The 23,055-nt window shown below is 36.7% G+C and overlaps 1 protein-coding gene across 1 annotated transcript in view; it reads left to right on the forward strand.

Moving 5' to 3' along the window:
• The first annotated feature begins 10,233 nt into the window (after window positions 1-10,233).
• LOC145246576 (diacylglycerol lipase-beta-like) overlaps window positions 10,234-23,055 on the forward strand; it is a 138,684-nt gene continuing 125,862 nt past the window's right edge. The window contains exon 1 of the mRNA XM_080108187.1: window positions 10,234-10,681. Coding sequence (XP_079964313.1) covers window positions 10,587-10,681 — 95 coding nt within the window. The 5' untranslated portion in view covers window positions 10,234-10,586. The remainder of the gene's footprint in view (window positions 10,682-23,055) is intronic.

The following is a 23,055-nucleotide window of genomic DNA, read 5'->3' on the forward strand; positions in this document are numbered from 1 at the left end:
CGTTAGCCAACATTTTCGTTGGATTTTTGGAAAACGAATTATTTTCCAAAATTACTAAGCCAGCATTCTACACACGCTACGTTGATGATACTTTTGCATGCTTTCCCTCTCGGAGTGAAGCTGAACAGTTTCTTCGTCTTCTTTGCAACCTGCATCCATCTTTACAATTTACTATGGAGGTTGAAGACTGTAGCTCTCTCCCATTCCTCGACGTTCGTGTTTCTAAAGTTGGTACTACGTTTGAGACCTCTGTTTATAGAAAACCTACATTTACAGGGCTCTATCTTAATTGGTTTTCTTTTGCCCCTCAGTCTAGAAAAATAAACCTCATCAGCGCTCTTACGCATCGTGCACTTATGATTTGTTCACCAAATCGTCTTGATACGGAACTTGAGGAAATCACAAATATTTTTCTTAATAATGGATATCCCATTAATATAATAAAATCTACTATTGAACATAAAATTACTACATTTAATAGTGGTAAACATATTGGTCCATCACGTTGTCCCATTTATCTAAAATTACCATGGTTGGGTCCTGATGGCCTTCATATTGTTGAAAGGATTTCTTCTGCTACTCAACGTTGTTTTCCAGCTACTATGCTTAGAGTAGTTTACACAACTCGAACCTTTTTCTCTTCTTTTCGTAAAGATGTTTTGCCAACCATTCAAAAGAACTCTGTTGTTTATAAATTCGTTTGTCAGTGTGGAGCTGACTACGTTGGCAAAACATCCCAAAGATTAGAAATGAGAATATCCCAACATATCCCTCGGGATATTCGACTACACCAGGTTTCGAGAATATCCGGGCACTCCCAAGCTCATGAGTCTGCCATTGGTAATCACCTGTTGAGTATAAATAGGTGTGCCGATCAATATTCCGATGGGTGGTTTTCTGTTCTATACAGTGCTAGGTCGAATTATCATCTCAATATTATTGAGGCGTTAGTTATTAACAACTCTCGACCTAGCCTGTGTAGACAAAAGATTCTGAAACACCAGTTGGAGATATTCATTGATTTAAAACCACCTGAACAGTGAGATTTTTTTTTTTTTTTCCCCATTGTTCTTCCAACTGAAACCAAAATTCCCTTCTTCCCTCATTCGTTTTCTTAGTTTTTAATTTATCATTCTGACGTTTCCTCTTAGAGGGTCAGACGATAAGGTCTTAAGGTAATTTTAATAATTTCACCTGCCCATTTCTTGTTTTTTGGTATTTAAATTAAATTATGTTTCCTCTGAAATATATATATATATATATATATATATATATATAGTAGGTCAGGTTAAGAATATATTTGTTCAATAAAAATCCAGCAAATTTATATAATAGAGCTATTTATACTAATATTTATTCATACAGACATTTGTTCATATTGCAAATTTTTTTTCAATATAAACACCTGAATGAATAGACAGACTTGTTGGTCTGAAGAGGTCTTAGATATTAATAACTACAGAAACCAAAAGATTGTAATGCCAGTGTAGCGCCTATAGTATAATAATAATAATAATAATAATAATATATATATATATATGTATATATATATATATTATTATTATTATTATATATTCGAGGGTAAACAGTTCCATTTGGTCAGGTGACCGTGAACCATTTGACGCCATAGAAAAAAAGAAAAGGGTCGCCTGACGAAGTCTCATTAACTGAAACAAATGGCTGTTTGTAGCGACCAAATAATAAAAAATTGTAGTGAATAAATAATTAGAAAAATATTTTGCTCTTGTTATCGAGCACTATCTAACAACCTTGTTGTATTCATTAGTCCCTACTTTTGAACATCTCAAGCCTGGATATATATATATATATATATATATATATATATATATATATATATATATATATATAATTATACATGCATACGGTAATTAGGTGAGGATGCTCGGAATCAATGTGAGCCGTCACCTTGTTGACATACAACCAGTACCGGCAGAGTTTGTAGCAATCAGAGGACGGGTGATCAGTCGTTTCTACAGCTGTTGTTCCACAATGGGGACAAGCAGACGACTCAAAAAAGCTGGAACTGCATTGTATGTTGTTGAGGGGAAGTGAATTTTGGGCCAATCGCCAGGTCAAAGAGAACTCCGAGCTGTTCAGATGACTTGAATCTGGCGCCCAACTCCACATGGAGCAGATCTCACGCTGCTACCAACCCAAATGCATGCAAAGCGAGTGGTCGATGGCCCCCTTCACTAGATCCCAGTGGAGTTCCCTACAGGTAGCAGTCTCAAGGTTGTTGGACCTTGGCAGTCGTTTTAGCGAGGCTCGGCACTCTTTTAGGATTCTCCCCGCAGCCTGTGGGGTCGAGAATGAGGTCAAGAAAAGTGGCAGTAACAATTGATCTTTTTGAAGGTAGCAGCTCTGGAAAGCCAGCCTCTCTGCATCTCGATTAGTCCAACATTCCCAAGCCTCCCCCACATGGATGTTGAATACAGACCTGTCTGTGCACCCAGTGTTTTCCCTTGTCCCAAAGAAGTGAGGACAAGAGTTTGACAAGAGCTTTTAGGTGTTGTGCAGGCAGGGAAAGTATTGCCAGTCGGTAAAAGATGAGAGTGAGGATGTACGTAGTGCATGCCTCAGCGCTACCCTTTAAGGAAAGTTTCTTAGGAAGCCATGAGTTGACCACAGCCTCCACCTTTGACTGTACCTCTGGCCAATTCTTTTCAAGCTGGAGACACAGTCCAAACCAAATGCAGAGGATCTGAACTGGGCTATCGATCCAGCCAAAGGGCACCGGGAGATTTGTGTTACCACTCTAGGCACCAAACCGCAGTCCAACCGACTTGCTGTGGTTTATCTTGAACCCTTCTTTCGTACCAAGCAAGCGCTTCTGACACAATGTCGATATCTCTGAAGCTTGACATAAAGACCGTGACATCATCAGCAAATGTGAATACTCTGGCAGCCAGGCCACCAGGCAGAGCTATTCCGCACAGGGCTGAATTTGCCTCCCCACATCTCAACTTGTGGAGCAGTGGCTCTAAAGCCAGAACGTAAAGCAGGGGCAACAACGGACAACCCTAACGAACTGATTGAGAGATAACAAAAGGTTTTGAATGCTTTCCATTGACATATGATAGCCATGGGCTGGCGATACATCATGGCGATCCACTTACAGAAGTCCAGTTTAAAAACAGCGGCCACTAAGACAGATGCCAGGAAGCGATGGTTCACCCTATCAAAAGCTTTGAACTGGTCTAAATTGATCAGCACAGCTTCCATGTTTTCTTCTATCCCTCTCTCTAGGATCGTGTGGATAAGGTGCAAGTTGTTCTGAATCGATCTCCCCTTCATAGAGTAGTTCTTCTTTGGTTTGATTGAGTCAGCAATAACAATCTGCAGCTGATTCGACAAGATCTTGGCCAAAATCTTCAACTCTATATTTAGCAGAGTTATGGGCCTGTAGTCATCTAATTCTTCCCAACCATGCCTGTCACCTTTCCTCAGCAATGTGATCACTCCATTGGGGACTTGCGTCAGGATGGATCCATGAGCAAACCAATGGTTGAAGACATCCATCAGTAGAGGCAGAAACGTGGGTGAGAGCCTCAAATAGAGTTCTTATGGCAGACCATCGAGTGGCAGTGATCTGTCACAACTGACCTGCATCAGTGCAGTAAAACCTCCCGCTCTGTCACCCGGCCCTTGCAATTAGCCACTCTAACCACCTCGAGGTGGGGAGAATTGGCCAAATAGTCGCTAAACTTGTGGACTGGAAGATTGGGCTGCTGCGTAAAATGCTCCCCGAAATGTTCTTGAAACCCCTCAAAGATCTCTCAAGTCAATTTTAAGGTGCATCCATCCAGATCTTTGACTTTGCCAATATACTTGTCAGCAATGTCTAGAAACTTCACGACGCATGTCTGCATCAGAATTGACTGCTTCGTTGCCTGTCTTTCTAAGCCTAGCTCTAACTACTTGACTCATGTAATGCTCAGTAGTCTCCTGCAGAAAGTCCTGCTTAGCTAGTTTCTGAATAGATCACTCTTCCCCGTAGCCTGGGCTAGTTTCTGCTCTAGCTGTTTCTTCATCTCAGCCTTATCTAGTGCAAGACGCTGTGCATATTTGATGGAGAATCTTCTAATTTTAGCTTTAAGACCCAACCACCACTTACTCTCGATAACTACCCCCACTAGTGCCTTTTGAATTAACTCTATTAACTTATCTCGGAAGTCTTCTATCTCCAGAAGGAAGGTGTTTAACTTCCAGTACTCTGCTAACTTGGGTCTATTTCCTAGCTTCAGCCGGGCCATAACTAGTTTATGGTCCATCTGACCTAGCCAAGTGTATGTGGAATAAGATAAGAAATCTGTCGTGTCTCCTAACAAACATCCTGTCCAAATAGGTATTCGGATTGAAAAAAATGCTAGTAGTCCACGTCCACATCTCCCATCCCAGATGCTTGACCTGAAACCTGTTGACCAGACCGCATCTAGCCATCAGATCAGCCAGGCTAGACTTGCACTTCTACTATCTTATCTATCTTGGGGTCTAAGATGGTGTTCCAATCCCCCATTAGCATTACTCACTTTTGACACACTACGAACGTGTTGAACTGCCTGAAGAATGAGACTCTCTCATGAGTGGTGCCAGGCACATGAATTACAATCACCAAAAATACAGAATCTTTTAGAGCAACATTGGCTACGACCAAAATCAAAATTTAAGGCCAGCACCTAACAGTCCACAGAAGAAGTAAAATGTGTCTCCCAACCACATCTACTACCAGGACAAGAGGTCGTGCCAGAGGAGAGCTGCCTGGCTGGATGATCTCAAGCCCCTAACATTCAGACTAGCCAAATTCAAGGTTTGTCACACTCAGCTCTGAACTCAGCTCGCGAAAGGATGCCGACGTTGTATGCAATGCTCAAGGTGGTCAGGTTTTTCATGTCCTGACCTTCTATCGCAATGTCACCGACATCCAAAGGAAAAGTCAGTTTAAGCACCCTATAGAGTGACAGATGAACCAACACTGGGACCCTTCCCTTGCATTATTTTGACAGTTTGTCCAGGGAAGGGTCGTTTTTCCTAATAAGTTCCATTCCCAGAACGGCCCCTTCAGCAGCCTCCAGAATTGTCCATAAGTCAGTCTTGCAGGCCTCTGGAAGCCTGACGAAAGTTGTTAGGGGAAAAGGGCATTAATGTCTCCTCTAATTTCCCGGACACCTCACTTCTATCTGTTGGCAATCCAGCAGAGGTTTTAAATTTTTTCTCTGACAGTGTGGTAAATCCATTGCCACAGACACAAGGTCTACAAAACACAGTTCCTCCCTCGTTTCAAGAGGGAGGGTGCAGGAGAAGCCAAAGGGTATCTACCCTCCCCCCCGGGTTCATTCTTTTTTTTTCTAGGGTGGTGGCTCAATTTACATTAGGGTGGGGACAAGTGTATGTGTGGTGTCTGGTGTTGGTGTTGGTGCGGTGTCTACTTTGGGGGTGGAAGTGGGTAATGTTATTGTTGGGGGGGGGGGGGTATGCTCACAGGGGGTAGGGACTACCTTTTCTTCCTCTTTCATTCTTTTGCTTTTCTTTTCCTTTCAAATGAACCGAGGTTGGCTTGCTCTCCCTCTTGCTGGTGGATTCATCCTTAGAGGAGCAGTCTTTTTTTCACTTGGTTCCCATCTCAATTGGTGCCGGGATCGTTGGTTGTTGCTGCGTCTCTAGTTGCTGCTCCTGTTGCTGATGCTGCTGCTGCTGTGGCTGTTGTTGTTGTTGCTGCTTTGGCCACTTTGACTGCTGCTGATTTTGCTCCTGCAGCTGTTACTGTTGTTGCAGCTGCTTCTGCAGCTTTGGCTGCAGCAGCTGTTGTTGTAGCTGCGGCTACTTCGCCGGCTTTGGTGGCTCTAGCTGCTGCTGCTGTGCCTGCAGCTGCGGCTGCTGTGGGGGCTGTTGTTGTGGAAACTGCTTTTACAGAGGCTGCTGTTGTTGTTGCTGCCTCAATTGTTAGGTTGGTGATGGGATGGCGGTGGATGGGGTTGTGGGCTTCCATTTCCGACCTATGACCATGCTCCATTCCTACCTCTTGGCCTCCTGCGTGGTTCTGGATTTCTTTGGTATTGGGGTTGGTTCTAAGGTTGCTGGAGTGGTGACATCTTGATTGGACTCTTGTGCTGGGGCTGTCTCGGGAGTTGGGACCGCCTTTGGTGTTGGTTTAGTCAGGGTTGACCTTTTGGGGCTGGTCTTGGCCATGTGGCCCTGCTTATGGCAGAACTAGCAGTGCGGACGACTCTCTACCACTACCATCATGCTGGTGTCCTCGAAGGTCAGCAGCACTGGTATTGCCATGAAGCTCTCTCTCTTCAACATCATGGCCACTGTGTAGCAGCCCAGGTGTATGCTGGTTTTCGACTGTACCTGGGCTACTTGGTTGAAGAGGGATCCCAGGAGTTCTGCGGGTATTTCGGTTGCTACGTTGAATACCTACACCCAACTCCTTCTCTTGCCCATTCAGGCATTAATTTGACTCTCACATGCTTGATTTCTTGGAGGGAGAGTCTATCTGCATCCTCCTTGGTGGGTAGGAGGATGTTCCACATGGCAAAGCTCCTGTGGTACTCGTATGGTGCAGGAATGTTCAGTTTGTGGAGGAGCCCTGCCATTTCCTCCTTTTTCATCTCCAGGAAGCGGTTTTCTGGCATGTCAGAGGTGATGAGGGACAGGACTCTACCCTCGATCCCCTCCCATACACCTGCCACTGGTTTTATTTCTGCCCTCTCTATGTATTGCCTGTACTTGGTCAAGTACAGGTCTCTGTATTCTTGGTGAACAATTGCTTCTCTGTGGTCTTCCCCCACATAGACCCTCTTGTTGGTGTTGGTGTTGGTGTTGGTATTGGGTCTTTGGTGGGTTGGATCGTTTTTGGCTTTAATGGAGGTTGCCCCTGTCCATTTTATGGCGACGCCTCCTGCTTTCTCAGAGTCTGTATGAGATCCTTTTGTGGGACTGACTCTCTTTGGTTGATGTTTCTTCCGGGAACAGCTTCCCTTTTTGGAGAGCCGGCCTCTTGGGGAGTGTTGTCCCCTTAATTGTCCTTGGGGGCATCTGCCCCTTCTTTGTTGGTGAGGTCCAGACGGTATGCCCCCTTTTTCACCTGATTTGCTCCCCTTTTGGCAGAGCAGTCCCCCCTGGGGAGCCCTATACCCTTTATTTTCTTTTAGGGCCAGCGCCTCTTCCTTTTTGTTGTCCAAGAAGGATGCCCGAGGGGTCATAGAACTGAGAGGGAGTGGGGAGTTAATAGGAGTGAAGAGAGAAAAAGTTTCTGACCCTTCCTTGCAGGAAAGTCATAATTATCAGCTCAGATCCCCCTTGCGAGGGGAGGGTAGAGAAAGATAGATCAAAGTTAGCAAGTAGGATTAGGGTGCTGCCGTCAATGCACAGATCAAGAAGGTGTCAGTGTAACCTGGACTCAAGAGTGTTCCCGAGATATGATGAAAGCAGCCCTTGCGCAAAGATCTTGGTGCAGATATTACACTTTGAGTTTTATATTTTTATTTACTCTGAAAAGTTGACAATAAAACAGTAATAAACAAAAAATTAGGCACAAAGCCACTCAAAAATTGGGGATGGGGTCACTATGGTCTTCATGTCCCTGTGCCTTTGCTAGTTTATGCTGAAACTAGCTACAGTTCTCATTCACCACAATACCTCAAGCACACTGGGGGTCGTCCTACCTAAGATTCCCAAATCATATCATATATGTTTGTGATTTTTATTTTTTAACAGATGTATAAACAGATGTTTAAACAGATCTATAAACAGATGTAACAGACAGTGGAATAAATTTGTAAACATAGAACTATATATAAAAGAAATCGTTTTGTTGTATTTCATTGGTTTGAGGTGGGGAAAAAGAAAAAAGTCTGCAAAAATAAAATCAAAATGTAATTAAGACCCTCCCAACTCTCTCTAAGTGGTAGAACGCCCACTGTTTTCCGGCTTTGTGTTGGCCTAAAACAAGCAGGTTGTTCTCTTTATGGGGCTGAAATTTTAGGTAAGATCAAAGAAAACTGGGGTTGGAGGTGGGTATGTGAAGTTTCTCCAAGATTACTTATTGGGGTAGCTGGGAACGAAAAAGAAAGGATCAGGGTGTGAGCATTTTGGAGGTTTCCTATCGAAGGTGGAGGGGGCCATTCACTCGGCTAACTAAGAACCTAGTGTAAACACTTGTTTTAGGGTTCTGTTTGCCATATTTGGCACCTCTACGTACACATAGACTCAAAGGCATCAAAGGCATCGGAGTGTAATCTTTTCCTATCACATCTGATCTGTGATTCTGATCTGCAAAAGATTCAACCCTGCGCTTCTCTTGCACTCTTGAACTCCATATCACCATGACCAGGATCGCAAGAAACACCATTCATCTCCCCTTGTCCTATGGCAGCTTTGTGCTGTGGCTGACGTCACCTCATTGACATATGCCCAGTACTGTCTGAGTCTGCTGCAATCAAAGAATGCATTTCCTCAGCTGGGAAAACGCAGCAGGAACACCCTGACAACCTCACTCATGCTTTTTCAGTATAGCATTGGAACAACGTGTTTCGGGTCAATCGTCAGGTCAAGGAAATCTCAGAGTTAAGATGGCTCGACTCTGGCACCTAGCTCTACCGGGAGCAGATCTCCTCCTTCCACAGTCCCAGACGCTCGACGAACGGGTTGGCGCCCTCCCCCTTCACTAGCTCCTTATATTGTTCCTTTCTAGTCAGCCGTGAAAAGTTGCTTGAACTTGGGAGGTTTCTTAGCGCGGCCCTACACCCTCTCTAGAATTGCTTGTCACTTCATGGTTTTTGTCACTGAGGTAGGGAAAAGCGGCCTTGACCATGGGATTCCACACAGACTCTTCTGTCAAGGTTCGGATCAGAAAGGCCAGCCTCTCGGCATCTTGATGACACTTCAAATCGAGCATTCCCAAACCTTCTTCACACGGATGTTGAACAAAAACCTGCCAGCGAACCAAATGTTTCCCCTTGTCCCAAAGAAGCAAAGACAACTTGCTCTGTAGGGATTTTAGATAGTTCTCAGGTAGGGGAAGTACAACCAGTAAGGCCAAGAAAGAAAAAAAGGCAAGATTTTTTCTAATTATTTAAAAAGAAAATACAACTTTGTCATATATGGGGTGTGAAATTGCATTCATCTGTAAAAGATCTAGCTAATGTTCATATTCTTTTAAACATTCATTTTAATCAATTCCCTATTAGTTTTTTTTTTCGGTTTTCTTATGGGATGATCATCTTTAGTTAACTATTACGTGTAATTATATTCATGCAGATATTTTACATGATTTATACAGGGTGTCCACGAAGTCTGGCTACATTACGCAGCCAGACTTTGTGGACACCCTGCACTTGCGTAATATTTGTGTAAAAAGCTTACAGTAAACACAAACCTCTTTCTTTATATATTTATTATGTATGTGCATATATATTTGTTTAAAAATTTTGTCTACCAAACTTCTCCATCAGTTTTTGGTTTACAGATATGAACTTAATATATAGGGTATTCGAGCCAATACAAAACTTTATATTAAGGGGAAAATCGGTGCAAAAGTGTGAAAATTAAAAAAAAATGGAATTTGCCAGGTGAAGGTCGAACGATGGCATTATGAATATGCATGCGTAACATAATAGTTATTGGTTCATGTTTTAATTTTTAGCCTTGCAGCAAACATGTCTTCATAGGTCAGGTATTAACGTCAAAGGAAAAAGTAAATCGTAAGCTAAACGTTTTGGTTTCGATTTTCGGTGGTAGTGCACGAGTCATTTTTTTTTAACTTTTTAAATCAATACTATGTATTAGGTCCAATATGATATAAGAATAAATACGAAATTTTCATTAATCAAAATATATTTAAGCGTATTTTATGAGCGGGCAATGCCGGGCGGCCTGCTATATATATATATATATATATATATATATATATATATATATATATATATATATATATATATATATATATATCGATATATCGATAATGCAAAGGCTTTCAATAGAGCACCTTTTAGTAGTTGACGTAATAAAAACAAGATTTCTCTTTCTAGTGAGTTGTACAGATGGCGCAGTAGATAAGAAGCTCGGATCTTCGGGGAAGTGGCGGGAGAAGATACTATCAAATTTCAAAATCGGCTTAGAAGTACTTTTTTGTCTAGCCATACCGAAGGGCTGTGATAAAGCGAAACAGTCTGCGTTTAATGAAAAATCTGAAAATTACGTATATTTAAAAAAATAAGAGAGGGTTCTTTGCGCGCGTGTCGTGGTAAAGTAGCCAAATCTATTTCCTAAAAACTACGCAAAGTCACTCCTGTTTTGTTTCCTTCTTCTAAATTAACTCCCCCTCCCGTCTTCTACATCTCTATTCTAGCGTTCTTTTTTTTTCTTTTTCTTTTTACGAGATACCTGCTACTAACCTTTCTCTTTCTCTCAACCTGGGCGAATAATAATAATAACAATAATAATACTGTCAGTATTGGAAGAAACGTATTTTCTCGCTTGTCAGTGGAATTTGTTCAGCTTTCTTTCTTCTTTTTTTTTTTTTTTTTTATAAGTTTTGTCTGTTCGGGCCGACCGACAGCAAAATGCCGGCACTTGTCCTTTTTAAGCGGAGATGGTACGTGAACGGGGACGATATTTTTATACCAGCTTTTTTCGAAATATTCTTCAGAGGCATATGGTAAATATTTCCTGATTTAAAAAAAAAAAAAAATTGTATTCTTCAATTTTCTTTCCATCTCAACCACGCTTCGTTTCTTTTTGACCATGACAAAAGAACTTAACTTTTTTCAATAATTTTACGCTCGTGTGTCTTTGCTTTCCAAGTTAATACGCTTCAACTGCCATAACTTTCACAATTCTATAGTAATGGGCCCTGCTTTAGAATCCAACCTAATTGAAACTCAAAACCACAGAAAATATTTGATACACGTAACCGTCACGAAACGAAATGTCATATTCTAAAGATCACGTAAATTGATCAAGTATTATTTTTATAAAGAAAAATTGTTAAACTATTCAAAGCGATTAATGCGAAATCTGTAGCATTACACGGCTAACCTCGCAAGTTTGAATTGTTGATTTATCTGCCCTTGTTTATTGTTCAAGATGACGAAGCGAGACAGTTCCTTTTAGGTTACGGATAAAACTTGATTTTCTCGGTTAAAAATTAAAATATTCGATCAACTTAAATGATTTTTTGGAATACGACATCTTTGTTCCGTAATTTTTTTGTATTTTTTATTATTAGGTTAAATTTTTTAATACCAAATTATGTCACCACTTCTGTGTTTTTCACGCTGCTACGTGACTTATATATCAATTTTAATTTACTATTTAGCTATTTTTTTTTTTTTTAAATATGGCTATTATTCAAGAGATTTGCTCCCAATATTACCACCAAATTTTATCGATTAGTTTTATCTGATTTTCCAAGCGGTGACAGCAAATTAATCCACCGTATTAGTTTGCTAGCTTTTTGTTTTTACGGATTTTTTTTTTTTTTTTTCTTACAAATCTAAACATTAACTTTACGGGTCATTATGCAGAATACAGACCGTGCTAATTTTAGAGGGGATTCTCAAATTAAACAAATCCAAGTATTAATTTAAAGTATAGAATAGTTAAAAGAAAAAAGTACCCTCCCTCATGTTAATAATAGATTTCTAAATGTTATTTCAGTACGGTCCGTATTCTGCATCAGTGCCTTTTAGTTGTTCCTTACAAAACGTACAACATTAATATTACCACTAATTTGAAGTCTGGCCAAATAAATATTTGTGAGAACAAAGTACGGTAAATATGAAGAATTACTCCACCCTCGAAAATTCCTTTGAAATTACCACTCTTATAGGTTTTCGGGATGGCTGAAAACGAAACTAACGTTAAAAATTACGGCAAATGAGTAGTTTCCAAGATATGAAGAAATGTAAGTTTGTTAGTTTTAAAAAAGTGGAGGATCACTTTTCTATAATAATTTAACGTAAAATGAGCACCCACGATTTTTTTTCGGGGGGGGGGGGCTTTCTTTTCACCCTCGGAAATCCTTTAAAATTACCACTAACGTTTAGGAAGCAAGTAGTTTCCAGGATATGAAGAAATGCACTCACTTTATGGTAACTTTTTTTTTTTTTTTTAGGGGGGGGGGTGCCGGTTTGTTTTACATTCTTTTTTTGGAGGAGGAGATTCAATTATAGAACTTTTATAGTTTTTTTAACAGGTGCTTATACAGTTTAATTAATCGTTTTAACGTAAGTAACGTGCCGACATTGGCACAATGAATGCCGATGTTCAAAATGTATAAACATTTTGACCCCTCCCTTTACCAAAAGTCAGGAAATTAACCAATTTTAATGAAATTTTCAGTGTTTATCAAATAATGATCACGGAATATAATGAACTAATTATTTTAATTTAAATCTTAGTGAAAATGTATTATTTTGTTTAAACAAAAAATACGTTTACTAAAGTTATGGTTTTTAGGAGTAAATAAAAAACGCAATTTTTGCTTTTTTTTTTTTATATAAATAAAACATCGTAATTTGTAACAATAAAAATAAAATAATTTTTACAGGAACATTACGAAAAAAGCCCCTGAAGTCCGTATTAATGAATTCGATATAACTCGAAGGAAAATTAATTTCTCGAACTACCAATATTAGCATTGAATTCAGCATTGTTTATTTAAAATATTACATAGTTCACAAAAAAATTATAATTGCAAAAATTCTTTCTTTTTTTCTTTTTTTTTCGCTTACATTTTTAACGTAATCTTTACATGTAAGATTCTAATATTTGCATTGCACGCAAGAACGTATAATTATCAACGTAAAATAATGTTCATATAATCTCAGAAAATAATTAAAAAAAATTTAAATTGAAAAACAGGTACATAGAAAAATAATTTAATTAAAAAATGGCAAAAATTATACGAACGTTCCATGTGGGTAAGTACGGATGCGCAGAGTTGAAAAGAAAACCAATCTGTTTTTCCCACCCCCCTCCTCTTTTCAACTACCCGCCTGTTTGTGTTCATCAACTTTAAATTTCACGTAAACATTATGATAAATTTTGACGTCAGTCTGTATTTTTTTAGTGTGTAATTTTTCCAATGATTATAAATTGTTTTCTTAACCAATTGTAATTCTGTATTAATATTAATAATTAATGGCGCTAATTTTTTTTTTTCAAAGAATAAATTGTCAATAGTATAATTAATGAATTTAATTAACTTTTATGCATTTTTAAATGAAGAAAGGAGGGTCTTCGACTCAAGAAAAGAACAAAAAGTCGCTCGGTATGCCGGAATAAAGACATAAATTATGTCTAATTTGTCCTTCCATACATATTTCAGTTTTGCCGCGAGAGTTTATTTTGATACGAATGGACGAGTCTCGTTGCTACCAGTGATACATTTTTGGATAATTATTACTTTTTTGCAAAATTTAAGTACATTTATTGTATTAATTCATTATCTTAAGACTTTAACTTAATACTTAACTTGGAAATAATTCCAGAAAACTTATATTTTTCTTGTCAGAAAAATGTAAACGCGATTTTTGTCATAATTTTTACATGAAATCTAGTTTTTTTTCAGATTTGAGACAAAATTATTCCACGTATTTTTTTTTTATTTCACTCACTTTTTTCTTTGAGAAATTAACTTTAAACTATAATCTTTCAAATACAATAAAAAAGTACTCGAAAATTAAAAAAAAATATTATTAACCGGCGTTAAAAACTATACTCCCCTACCGAAGCAACCATTAATTGCCCGTACCTAACATTAACCGAGCAGAAGAACTGTTTAATATTTTAAAAAAAATTCTGTTTACATTTGGTATGAGGCGGCCGCCACAACACCCCCGCCCCTCCATCGCCTCCCACCAAATGTAAACAGAATTTTTGTAAAATATTAAACAATTCTGCTCAAAACGGTTAATTAAACCACAAGCACCTGTTAAACAAAACTATACCAGTTCTATAATTGAATATCCCCCTCCAAAAAAAGAACAAAAAAACAACAACAACAAAAAACCCACCGGTATTCCCCCCCCACTAAAAAAAGAAAAAGGTGACCATAAAGTGAGTGCATTTCTTCATATCTTGGAAACTACTTGTTTCCTGGAATTGTAAACGTTAGTGGTAATTTTAAAGGATTTTCCGAGTGTGAAAAGAAATCCCCCCCTCCCCCGAAAAAATTGTGGCCACAAAGTGGATGCTCATTCTACGTTAAATTATTATAGAAAAGTGATCCCCCACTTTATAAAACTATCATTTCTTCATATCTTGAAAACTACTCATTTGCCGTAATTTTTAACGTTATTTTCGTTTTCAGCGATCCAGGAAACCTATAAGAGTGGTAATTTCAAAGGAATTTTCGAGGGTGGAGTAATTCTTCATATTTACCCAAATTATTAATTTGGCAAAATAATCCGCAAAAATAAAACGAATGAATTAATTTGCCGTGTTACCACTTGGAAAAATCAAACTAGTCGGTAATATTTGGCAGCCATTTTGGGAGTCAGTGTTTTCAATATATCCCCAAAATGCCACAGCCACAGTATTAAAACGAACTTAAAAAAAAAAAATCCTATTCCAAACATAAACAAAATGACAAATAAATCTACCAGTAATTATTTCTGAAATTAATAAACCATCTGGTATTTCTACAGAATTTTACCCAGCTGATTTTTTTAACCCTAAACTAAATTTTTGGTTTATTTGGAAGCGTGCTTATGCAGAGGAGAGAAGATCTTTTTCAGTATTTTCAAATTAAACTCAATTTTTACGGTATCTTTTACTTATCAAATTATTAGGTGAAAGTACAGAATAGTTACAAAACCTCTTGGTACTCATTGGGCGTTGAGTTCCATGACGACCAGCAGAATTATTTAATGGTCGCTCCCTTAGTCCCCCCACCCTTACTCAAAGCTAACGCAGGCGCACGTAACATTTTTTATTTACATATTTTTATTTATTTACTGACGTTGGCTTAGTAACTAAACAATTTATTGATAATTTCGTAACCCTTAAACGCATGCCGGAAGATTTAAATTGGTTCATACTTCATTATTGTTGTAATGAAAAAAAAAAGTTTCATTCAACACATACTAATGATAAATGATTTATTATTCTATTCATTGAAATTTACTAATTTTTAAATGAAAAAAGTTAATAAAAAATAGTTTATGTGCGCATGTAAAAATGTTTGTAAAAGTGAGAAATTATTTTAATATTCATTTAAAAAAAAACGGTATTTAAAAATTTTTTTTTAGATTAAGTCCACCTTATAAACACCCCCAATCTGAAACCTCCCCAATGTTAAGAACAGCTTTCGGAATAAACACCATTGGGGGAGGGGGTGAAAAATATTTGCAAAATTTAACTGATAGTTGCTGTCATCATACCCACCCGCAAATACTATTTAAAAAGAAAAAAAAAGAGGGGTTCAGTGTCCGCTGCAGAGTAGATTTCTTTATCAATAAAAGTCGTCATTTAAAAGAAAATTGTGGAGGTGGACCTAAATGTAAATATTTACCAAAAAGTTATCCGCTCATGTAAATTAAAAATATTTGTAAAAGTGAGAAATTATTAATAAATGTTTAGTAACTTTTCTTTTAATATTCATAAAGAGTAAAACTTTTTTTCAATATTCATGAAAAGAGGTAAGAGTTAAGCCAACGCAAATAAATAAATGTTTGTAGAAGTGACAAATTAGCAATAAATGGTTTATTTTTTATTATTTATGAAGCCAACGTCAATAAATAATGTTTGTAAAAGTTCGAAAGGCAACGTAAGTAAATTAATAAAAAATGTAACGTGCTTATGCGTTAGCCTTGACTAAGGGAGCAACCATTAAATAATCCTGCTGGTCGCCATGGAACTCAACGCCCAAGGAGTACCAACCTCTTTCCCACCATGTTAAGAATGGGTTTCTAAATAACTTATTTTAGCAAGGGCGGATCTGAAGAATTTTGCACCGTCTCTTTTTTTTTTTTTTTTTTTTTTCCATCTTTTCAAAAAATTTTCAGCGGATTATTATCGAATGAATTGATGTGGAGAGAGCGAGTGGCATAAATAAATTCGGCGAAATTCTTTGCTGTATCGCGTGCATTTCATAACAATTTAAACAACTTTAAATTTTCACTTATGTAGAATAAATGCAAGAGAAAAAATAAACATGACGAATAAGTTTATAATGGTTGGGGTGTGTTAGGTGTATCAAATTTTTTGTAGGAATTTTTGACACCCCTAACACGAAACTGCGAATAAAATATAAAAAACTCGTAATTTCTCTTTTAAAAGTGGGTTGTTTATTTTCTTTTTATACTTTTTTTTATTTTCTTTATACTTTCTTTTCTTTATACTTTCTTTTCTTTATACTTTTTATTTTCTTTATACTTTTTATTTTCTTTATACTTTTTATTTTTTATACTTTTTATTTTCTTTATACTTTTTATTTTCTTTATACTTTTTATTTTCTTTATACTTTTTATTTTCTTTATACTTTTTATACTTCCAAAATAAACTATTAAAGTTGTATAAAAAGTAACAGAAATATTATTTTTTTTTATTTTTTAAAAAACAGTAATGAAATTAATGATATTTTATGAGTTCAGTATTTTTCAATTTTTAATCTTTAAAAATCTATCGAAATTTTTCTATTGATTCTATTTTTACGATATTTTCAGGGTCAATGTGAAATTTAATGCTCTTTCCAATAAACCACATATAATATTTTAGACAAACGTTTTTTAAATTTACGCCCCCCATTTTGAAATGTCTATTAAAAAGTAAATAATTAATTTACTCACCAAGTTTTATATATCACAATTTGAAGATAAATGATCAATAAATAATATATTCAAATTTAAAACAAAAAAGTGTTTTTTAGAAATTTACCTGTAAAGTCCGAAGTTTAAAACCTTTTTTTTTTAATCGTTTTTTTTGTTTTGTTTATTTTTTTTAAAATGAAACCTTGATTCTTGCTCCTTTAATTGAAAAAAAACAAACAAAACAAATTAGGGTTTGAATTACATTTTTCGAGTAGTTATAAGCTTGGAAAGACAGGAGGTCGAATTATTCAATATTTTTCAAAGTTTCTGACACACCTAGGAGTGTGTGTATAAGTGTTGCCAGTGTGATAACTAAGAATGGTCGATCCTAATCGATGTCTCACATTAGCGACGTGAACATGGATAAAAATCGCTCACACCTCAATATAAAAAACAAAAAAAAATCGAAGTGTCAGAATCAGCATAATTGTGAAACTAACTTTAACGTTTATAATAAGGTTTTATTTAACTAGCAAGGTCACCCGGCGTTGCTCGGGATCGTATAAGACAATGAGAAAAATTCTGAACATACCTGTTATTCTTAGAATAGAGAAAGTTTTATGTCTATGTATCATTTGGCATCTTGAGCAAAACTATATTTACCTACCCTAGGACGGGTATTACACATGTGTATGGAATAATTGTACCTTCCCTAGGACAGGAAATTTACAGCACGTATGTGGAAAAAATGCCCTTACCTAGGGTGGGTAACGTACAACACATATTTAAAATATTTACATAATTTTCTGTTGTGCTAAATTTTCGGTATGTCACAGGTAAGAGTGTGTTTGTTTTTACATCAGAGTGCTATAGTGTAGAAGCACCATATTTTTTATATAAATGTTATACTACTCGAATATATTACATGATTTTCGATTTTAATAACTTATGTACGTCACAGATAAGAATTTCTTAGTTTTTCATATGAATACTTCACTGTACAAGTACCTTATTTCCTGGTTAGGATACTGTAAATGTACCATTTTTTCTAATGTAAAAATGAAAGAACTCTGTACTTTTAAGTAATTTTCTGTTGTGCTAAATTTTCTGTGCATCTAAAGTAAGAATTTGTTTGTTTTTCATCTATTGTTATAGTGAAGAAGCACCTTATTTCTCATTTAAAAGCCATGCTATTCGAATATATAACGTGATTTTCGGTTTTAATAACTTTTATGCACGTCACAGGTATGATTGTCTTTGTTTTTTTCGTATGAGTACTATACTGCACAAGTACCTTATTTCTTGGGTAGGATAATGTGCAAGTACCCTATTTCTAATATATAGATGAAACTACGCGATGATTTTACATAGTTTTCTGTTGTGCGAACTTTACGGTATGCCATAGGTGAGATTTGTTTTTATATTAGAGTGCTATATTAAAGAAGCACCTTATTTTTTAAATAAATGTCATACTACTCAAATATATTACATAGTTTGCAGTTTGGATTACTTTTATGTACGTCACAGGTAAGATTTCCTTTGTTTTTCATATGAGTACTAGGGTTTGTATTGCTGTACACATAGATTCGAAAAAGTTGTCAAAAAACAAGTATATAACAAATAAATGTTATCAAAGGCAAGATAAGTTACTTTTCTACCAAACTGGATATATTTTTTGTGTTTTTATTCAATGTAGCATGTTTATTCAGCTCGAAAAACATACAGTGTTTACCGATGTATTGGAAAATTCAAAATGGCGGCCGACTGTCTCTTTAACACGGTAAGTTTGGGAAAAGATGTTATAAATAATAAACTAGACAAAATACTATTAAAAAACAACCGAGTATATGTCAACTTATGTCACGGTAACATATATTGAGCGAATTTCTAACAGTATTTTGTCTAGTTTATTATTTATAATACCTTTTCCCAAACTTACCCTCTCCGAGAGAGAGTCGGCCGCCATTTTGAATTTTCCAATACATCGGTAAACACTGCATGTTTTTCGAGCTAAATAAACATGTTACACTGAATAAAAACACAAAAAATATATCCAGTTAGGTAGAAAAGTAACTTACCTTGCCTTTGATAACATTTATTTGTTATATATTTGTTTTTTGACAACTTTTTCGAATCTGTGTACAGCAATACAAACCCGAGTACTATACTGTACAAGTACCTTTTTCTAATTTAAAAATGAAAGAACTCGATACGTTTATGTAATTTTCTGTTGTGCTAAATTTTCTGTACGCCAGGGGTAAGAATTTTTTTTTAATTTTTTATCTGGGTGCTATAGTGAAGAAGCACTTTATTCCTCATATGTAAGTCCTACTACTTGAATATTAAATGTGATTTTCGGTTTTAATAAATTTTATGCATGTCACAGGTCATATCTGTTTTTTCATATGAGTACTATACTACACAAGTACCTTATTACTTTGATAGTTTCTTGTACACATGGATACATTAAAAAGCAAGTGATTATTGTATGTGATTTTTGGAATATGAGATCCATACAAATATACAAACATGTATAATACATTAAATTTATAATGATCAGTTAATTAGTATAGGAGTGAATCCAATACATACAAATATACAATTATATACGCATACTAATACTTCATAATGATCGGTTAATTAGTTTAGGAGTGAATCCAATATATACACATATATATAATCATATAAACATATTTACAATTCATAATGATCTGTCAATTAATTTAGGAGTGAATCCAAGACATAGAAATATATAAACATATACACCTAATTAATATTCATAATGATCGGTTAATTAGTTTAGGAGTAAATCCAATACAAAGGCCATTACTTGATCTATTTATGTGATTTTTGGAATGTAACAAATAAGCCGATATATCATATATATTTTGAATATGACATTTTTGTTACGTAAACCAAAAACATTCTTTATTTTTTTTAAGTGTTCATGTATATTTAATACATAACATTTAAAAATCAAGAATATCAGAATGTGTATATAAAAAAGTGTGGGGGAAGGGGAATGGAGATTGAAACCACAACACTTGTGCTGATAATCGGTCACGCTATCCATTGCACCAAAGGGGCAACCGCTTTAAGAACGTTGTGAAATATCTTAAATACATTTCTCTTTTACTCGATCTACGCATGCGCAGAATGATGTCATTGTGCTACGCTCGTTAAGGTGTCATTGCTTTCAAGTTCGAACCCTTTTTTTGAAGCCTTTAGACATTATTTTAATCAATTAAACACCTCTAATAAAATTCTGCACCAAAAATGCAATCTTTTGAGCTATTGCACGCCATCCAATGATCATCCGTCTAGGAGATACAATTTGAAAAATGTCACACACACACGAACACACGCACACACATAGTGAGATTTATATATTAGATAAAGATAAATCATTTTTTGTTGTATTTTAAATGCATGTGCTGTATCGACATCGAGAAAAAAATAAGTCATTGAATGATTTATGAGATGTTCATAGTTCTTGGAAATAAATGTTAGATTTTTAGAATTATGTATAGTCATGAGGACTTTATATATATTTCTTAGATAGAACTTGAGTAAAAACTGTACCAAAAGAGGAAAAAGGATATCCTCCTTCAACTGAGGCAATCATGTTTTTTCCTTTTTTGTTTTAAACAAAAGGAATTAAACATTTGGTTTGTTCCAGTAGTGTTGTAATTTTGCTCCATAAATGTGTCAGAGATGACAAAACGTTATTTTTTTTAGGAATTAATTCAATTAATCCAGTGAGATTGAAACACTAATATTAGTGGCAATGCATTTGTCTTCCATGAGGTGTCGTATGTGTTCGTGGCATGACGACTAGCTGAAAAAGAGCGAACGAGAGGTAAAAAGAGGCCAAAAAGAGAGTTGATATTCGCGCAGTGTTTTTTTATACGCTTTTATGTGGCTCCAGCGAAAAAGATTTGAGAAATGTTTTTCTTTGAGCGTTGATTGGACGGAAAGTGGGTACCGTGTCCCGTGGAATGCTGTCTTACGTCTGCACGAAAAAAAGTCTTACTTTTTATTTCCACAGAATTTGCATGCGTGGATACGGCAAACGTGTGTATAACTGAAATGTTATTTATTTTAAAATCTCTGGCGTATCAAGCACCCCCCCCCCACGGCAGAATGTCGATAAGGAGGCAAAAGAATGTTACTGTGTATAGGTAGTAAACTGGTGTAAACGCCTGATGTGTCTACCCGATCTGAGTGATTGCAGACCGACAAGGTTCACAATCTGGCGCCCATTAGTAAGATAGGACTCCTCCAGTGTTATCCGTGAATTGGAGCCCATATTTTACAAAAGGGGGCCACCTGAAGAGATCCTCACAGTTCAAGCGTTTCGTAGACGAGTGGGAGATCTGGCTCAGACACCGATGTGTGTATGTGCCAAATGGCAACGGCATAGTAGAGCAGTGCCACCGAAGCGTTAAGAGGATCACAACTAGGAAGTAGTGCATGATCGCGGAGGTGGTGTATAGATATTATTCAACACCAAAGGATGCCGTGACTGTTACGAGCGCACCCACCAATGCAATCCATTGCTACCGAGTGTGCATCAAGAGCATTTATACACGTCTGCCTAATCGAAAGGGAACACGAGGACCGTATGAGTTAAGGGACACCGTCTAGGTGAAGCCTCCTAATAGCAGGTGCACCACTAATAGCCGGTGCATTATCAGTGAGCAGGCTATGTAGGTCGATGGTGCTCTACGCCATGTAAGGGATGTTTGGCCCGCCCTAAATACGAACCAGTTGGCGAGTAGCGGCAGTGGTGAATCATCCAACAATGAACAGTGGATCTGACCTATGCCCCACAGGCCTGATGGTATGATTACAAACCTCAACGCTGATGCCAATAGTCCGTCGCCCCCTTCTGAGAGCTCCGATGAAGATGAAGTCCAGCCAATCCTCCTTCGTAGAAGTGCCTGCAACAAACAACCACATTCACAATGCCACATGTGTGATCTTGAGGCCAGAGGGAGTGTGGACATGAAAGTGAGACTAACCTTAGTTCTTGACATAAGAGGTTTGTGTCTGGCATGCAGGGCAGTAATTGATCCAAAGAAAGAAACACCGGCATTACAGTGAGCCGGTCTTATGGGAAACGCGATCTCATAGCTGCAAGGATCGGCGAGAGGTGAACTTGGCCATAGGCAAATTGGTTGGTGATCGCTGGCATACGGTGATGGCGGGAGACCACTTAGTGTGTAGCGAACTACGAGGCTATGATATTATTGAGTGCAAAGATCAGTGGAGTTTTGAAGCGATTGTTTCTGTGATGAACAAACGAATTTGTGAGGAGTGGGTTTTCCTTCTTGGTTTTTCTTTACGGAAGCCCGAGCTATGAAATGTTGTCTTCACCAGAAACTGTGTCCTTCTTACCGAGAACTGACACTTTTTGTATCTGATATAAAGTAATTTCATCGAGCTGTTCAGCACTTTCTTCTGGAGGTAGGTTGTGCCGGCCAACCTGTTCCCTTCCTATTGTTCTTATTTTACGTACAAACCGTTAAATGAAAAAGTTTTATAACAATTTGGTTCACTTAATAAACTTAATGAGCATTAAAGAGAAACATGGTTTCAAAAAGATTAGGGGGAGTAGAAAAATTCGAACTAAAAAAAAAAGAAATTAGAATTTAAAGTAGAGGATCAGTTTCACATATAAATAATCATAAATTACAGACTTAAGTATAATATTAGCAGAAAAAAAAATTGAAAAAAAACTTTAATGACTTTTAAGAAAGGGATTAACTTTCTTGCTATAATGTTCTACTTCATTGCTACCTGACTTACTGTCCATTTTTCATTACTGACGTGTCATGTAATTAGAACATTATGACGAAAGTGAACCCCCTTCTATGAAATTCATTAATTTACTTTTCAAATTTTTTCTGCTAATATGATACTTAAGTCTATTACAATCGTTGGAAAAAAAACTTTAAAAGGTGAAAAACACACATTTTTAGGGGATAGACACTCTCGTACATGTCCGCCAATTTAACATAAAATGATGCAACATTTCTGGGACATTCTAGTGTTTAAGGGCAGATAATCACACTTTTTGCTCTGGGAGGTAACTTCTCTGTTATATTTTTTGGGGTGGGAGAAGGGTCTGTTTTTAAGCGATTATGTGTGGTGTTATGGAGTTTGTTTTACAATCCACAGAGTTACGAAAAAGTGTAAAAAAAAAAACTAATATAATAACAAATGTTACCAAAGGCAAGATAATTTACTCTTCTACCTAGTTAGATAAGTTTTC

The sequence above is a fragment of the Euprymna scolopes genome, chromosome 24 (assembly GCF_053919585.1).
Source record: "Euprymna scolopes isolate OS-2025 chromosome 24, ASM5391958v1, whole genome shotgun sequence".
Lineage (NCBI taxonomy): Eukaryota > Metazoa > Mollusca > Cephalopoda > Sepiida > Sepiolidae > Euprymna > Euprymna scolopes.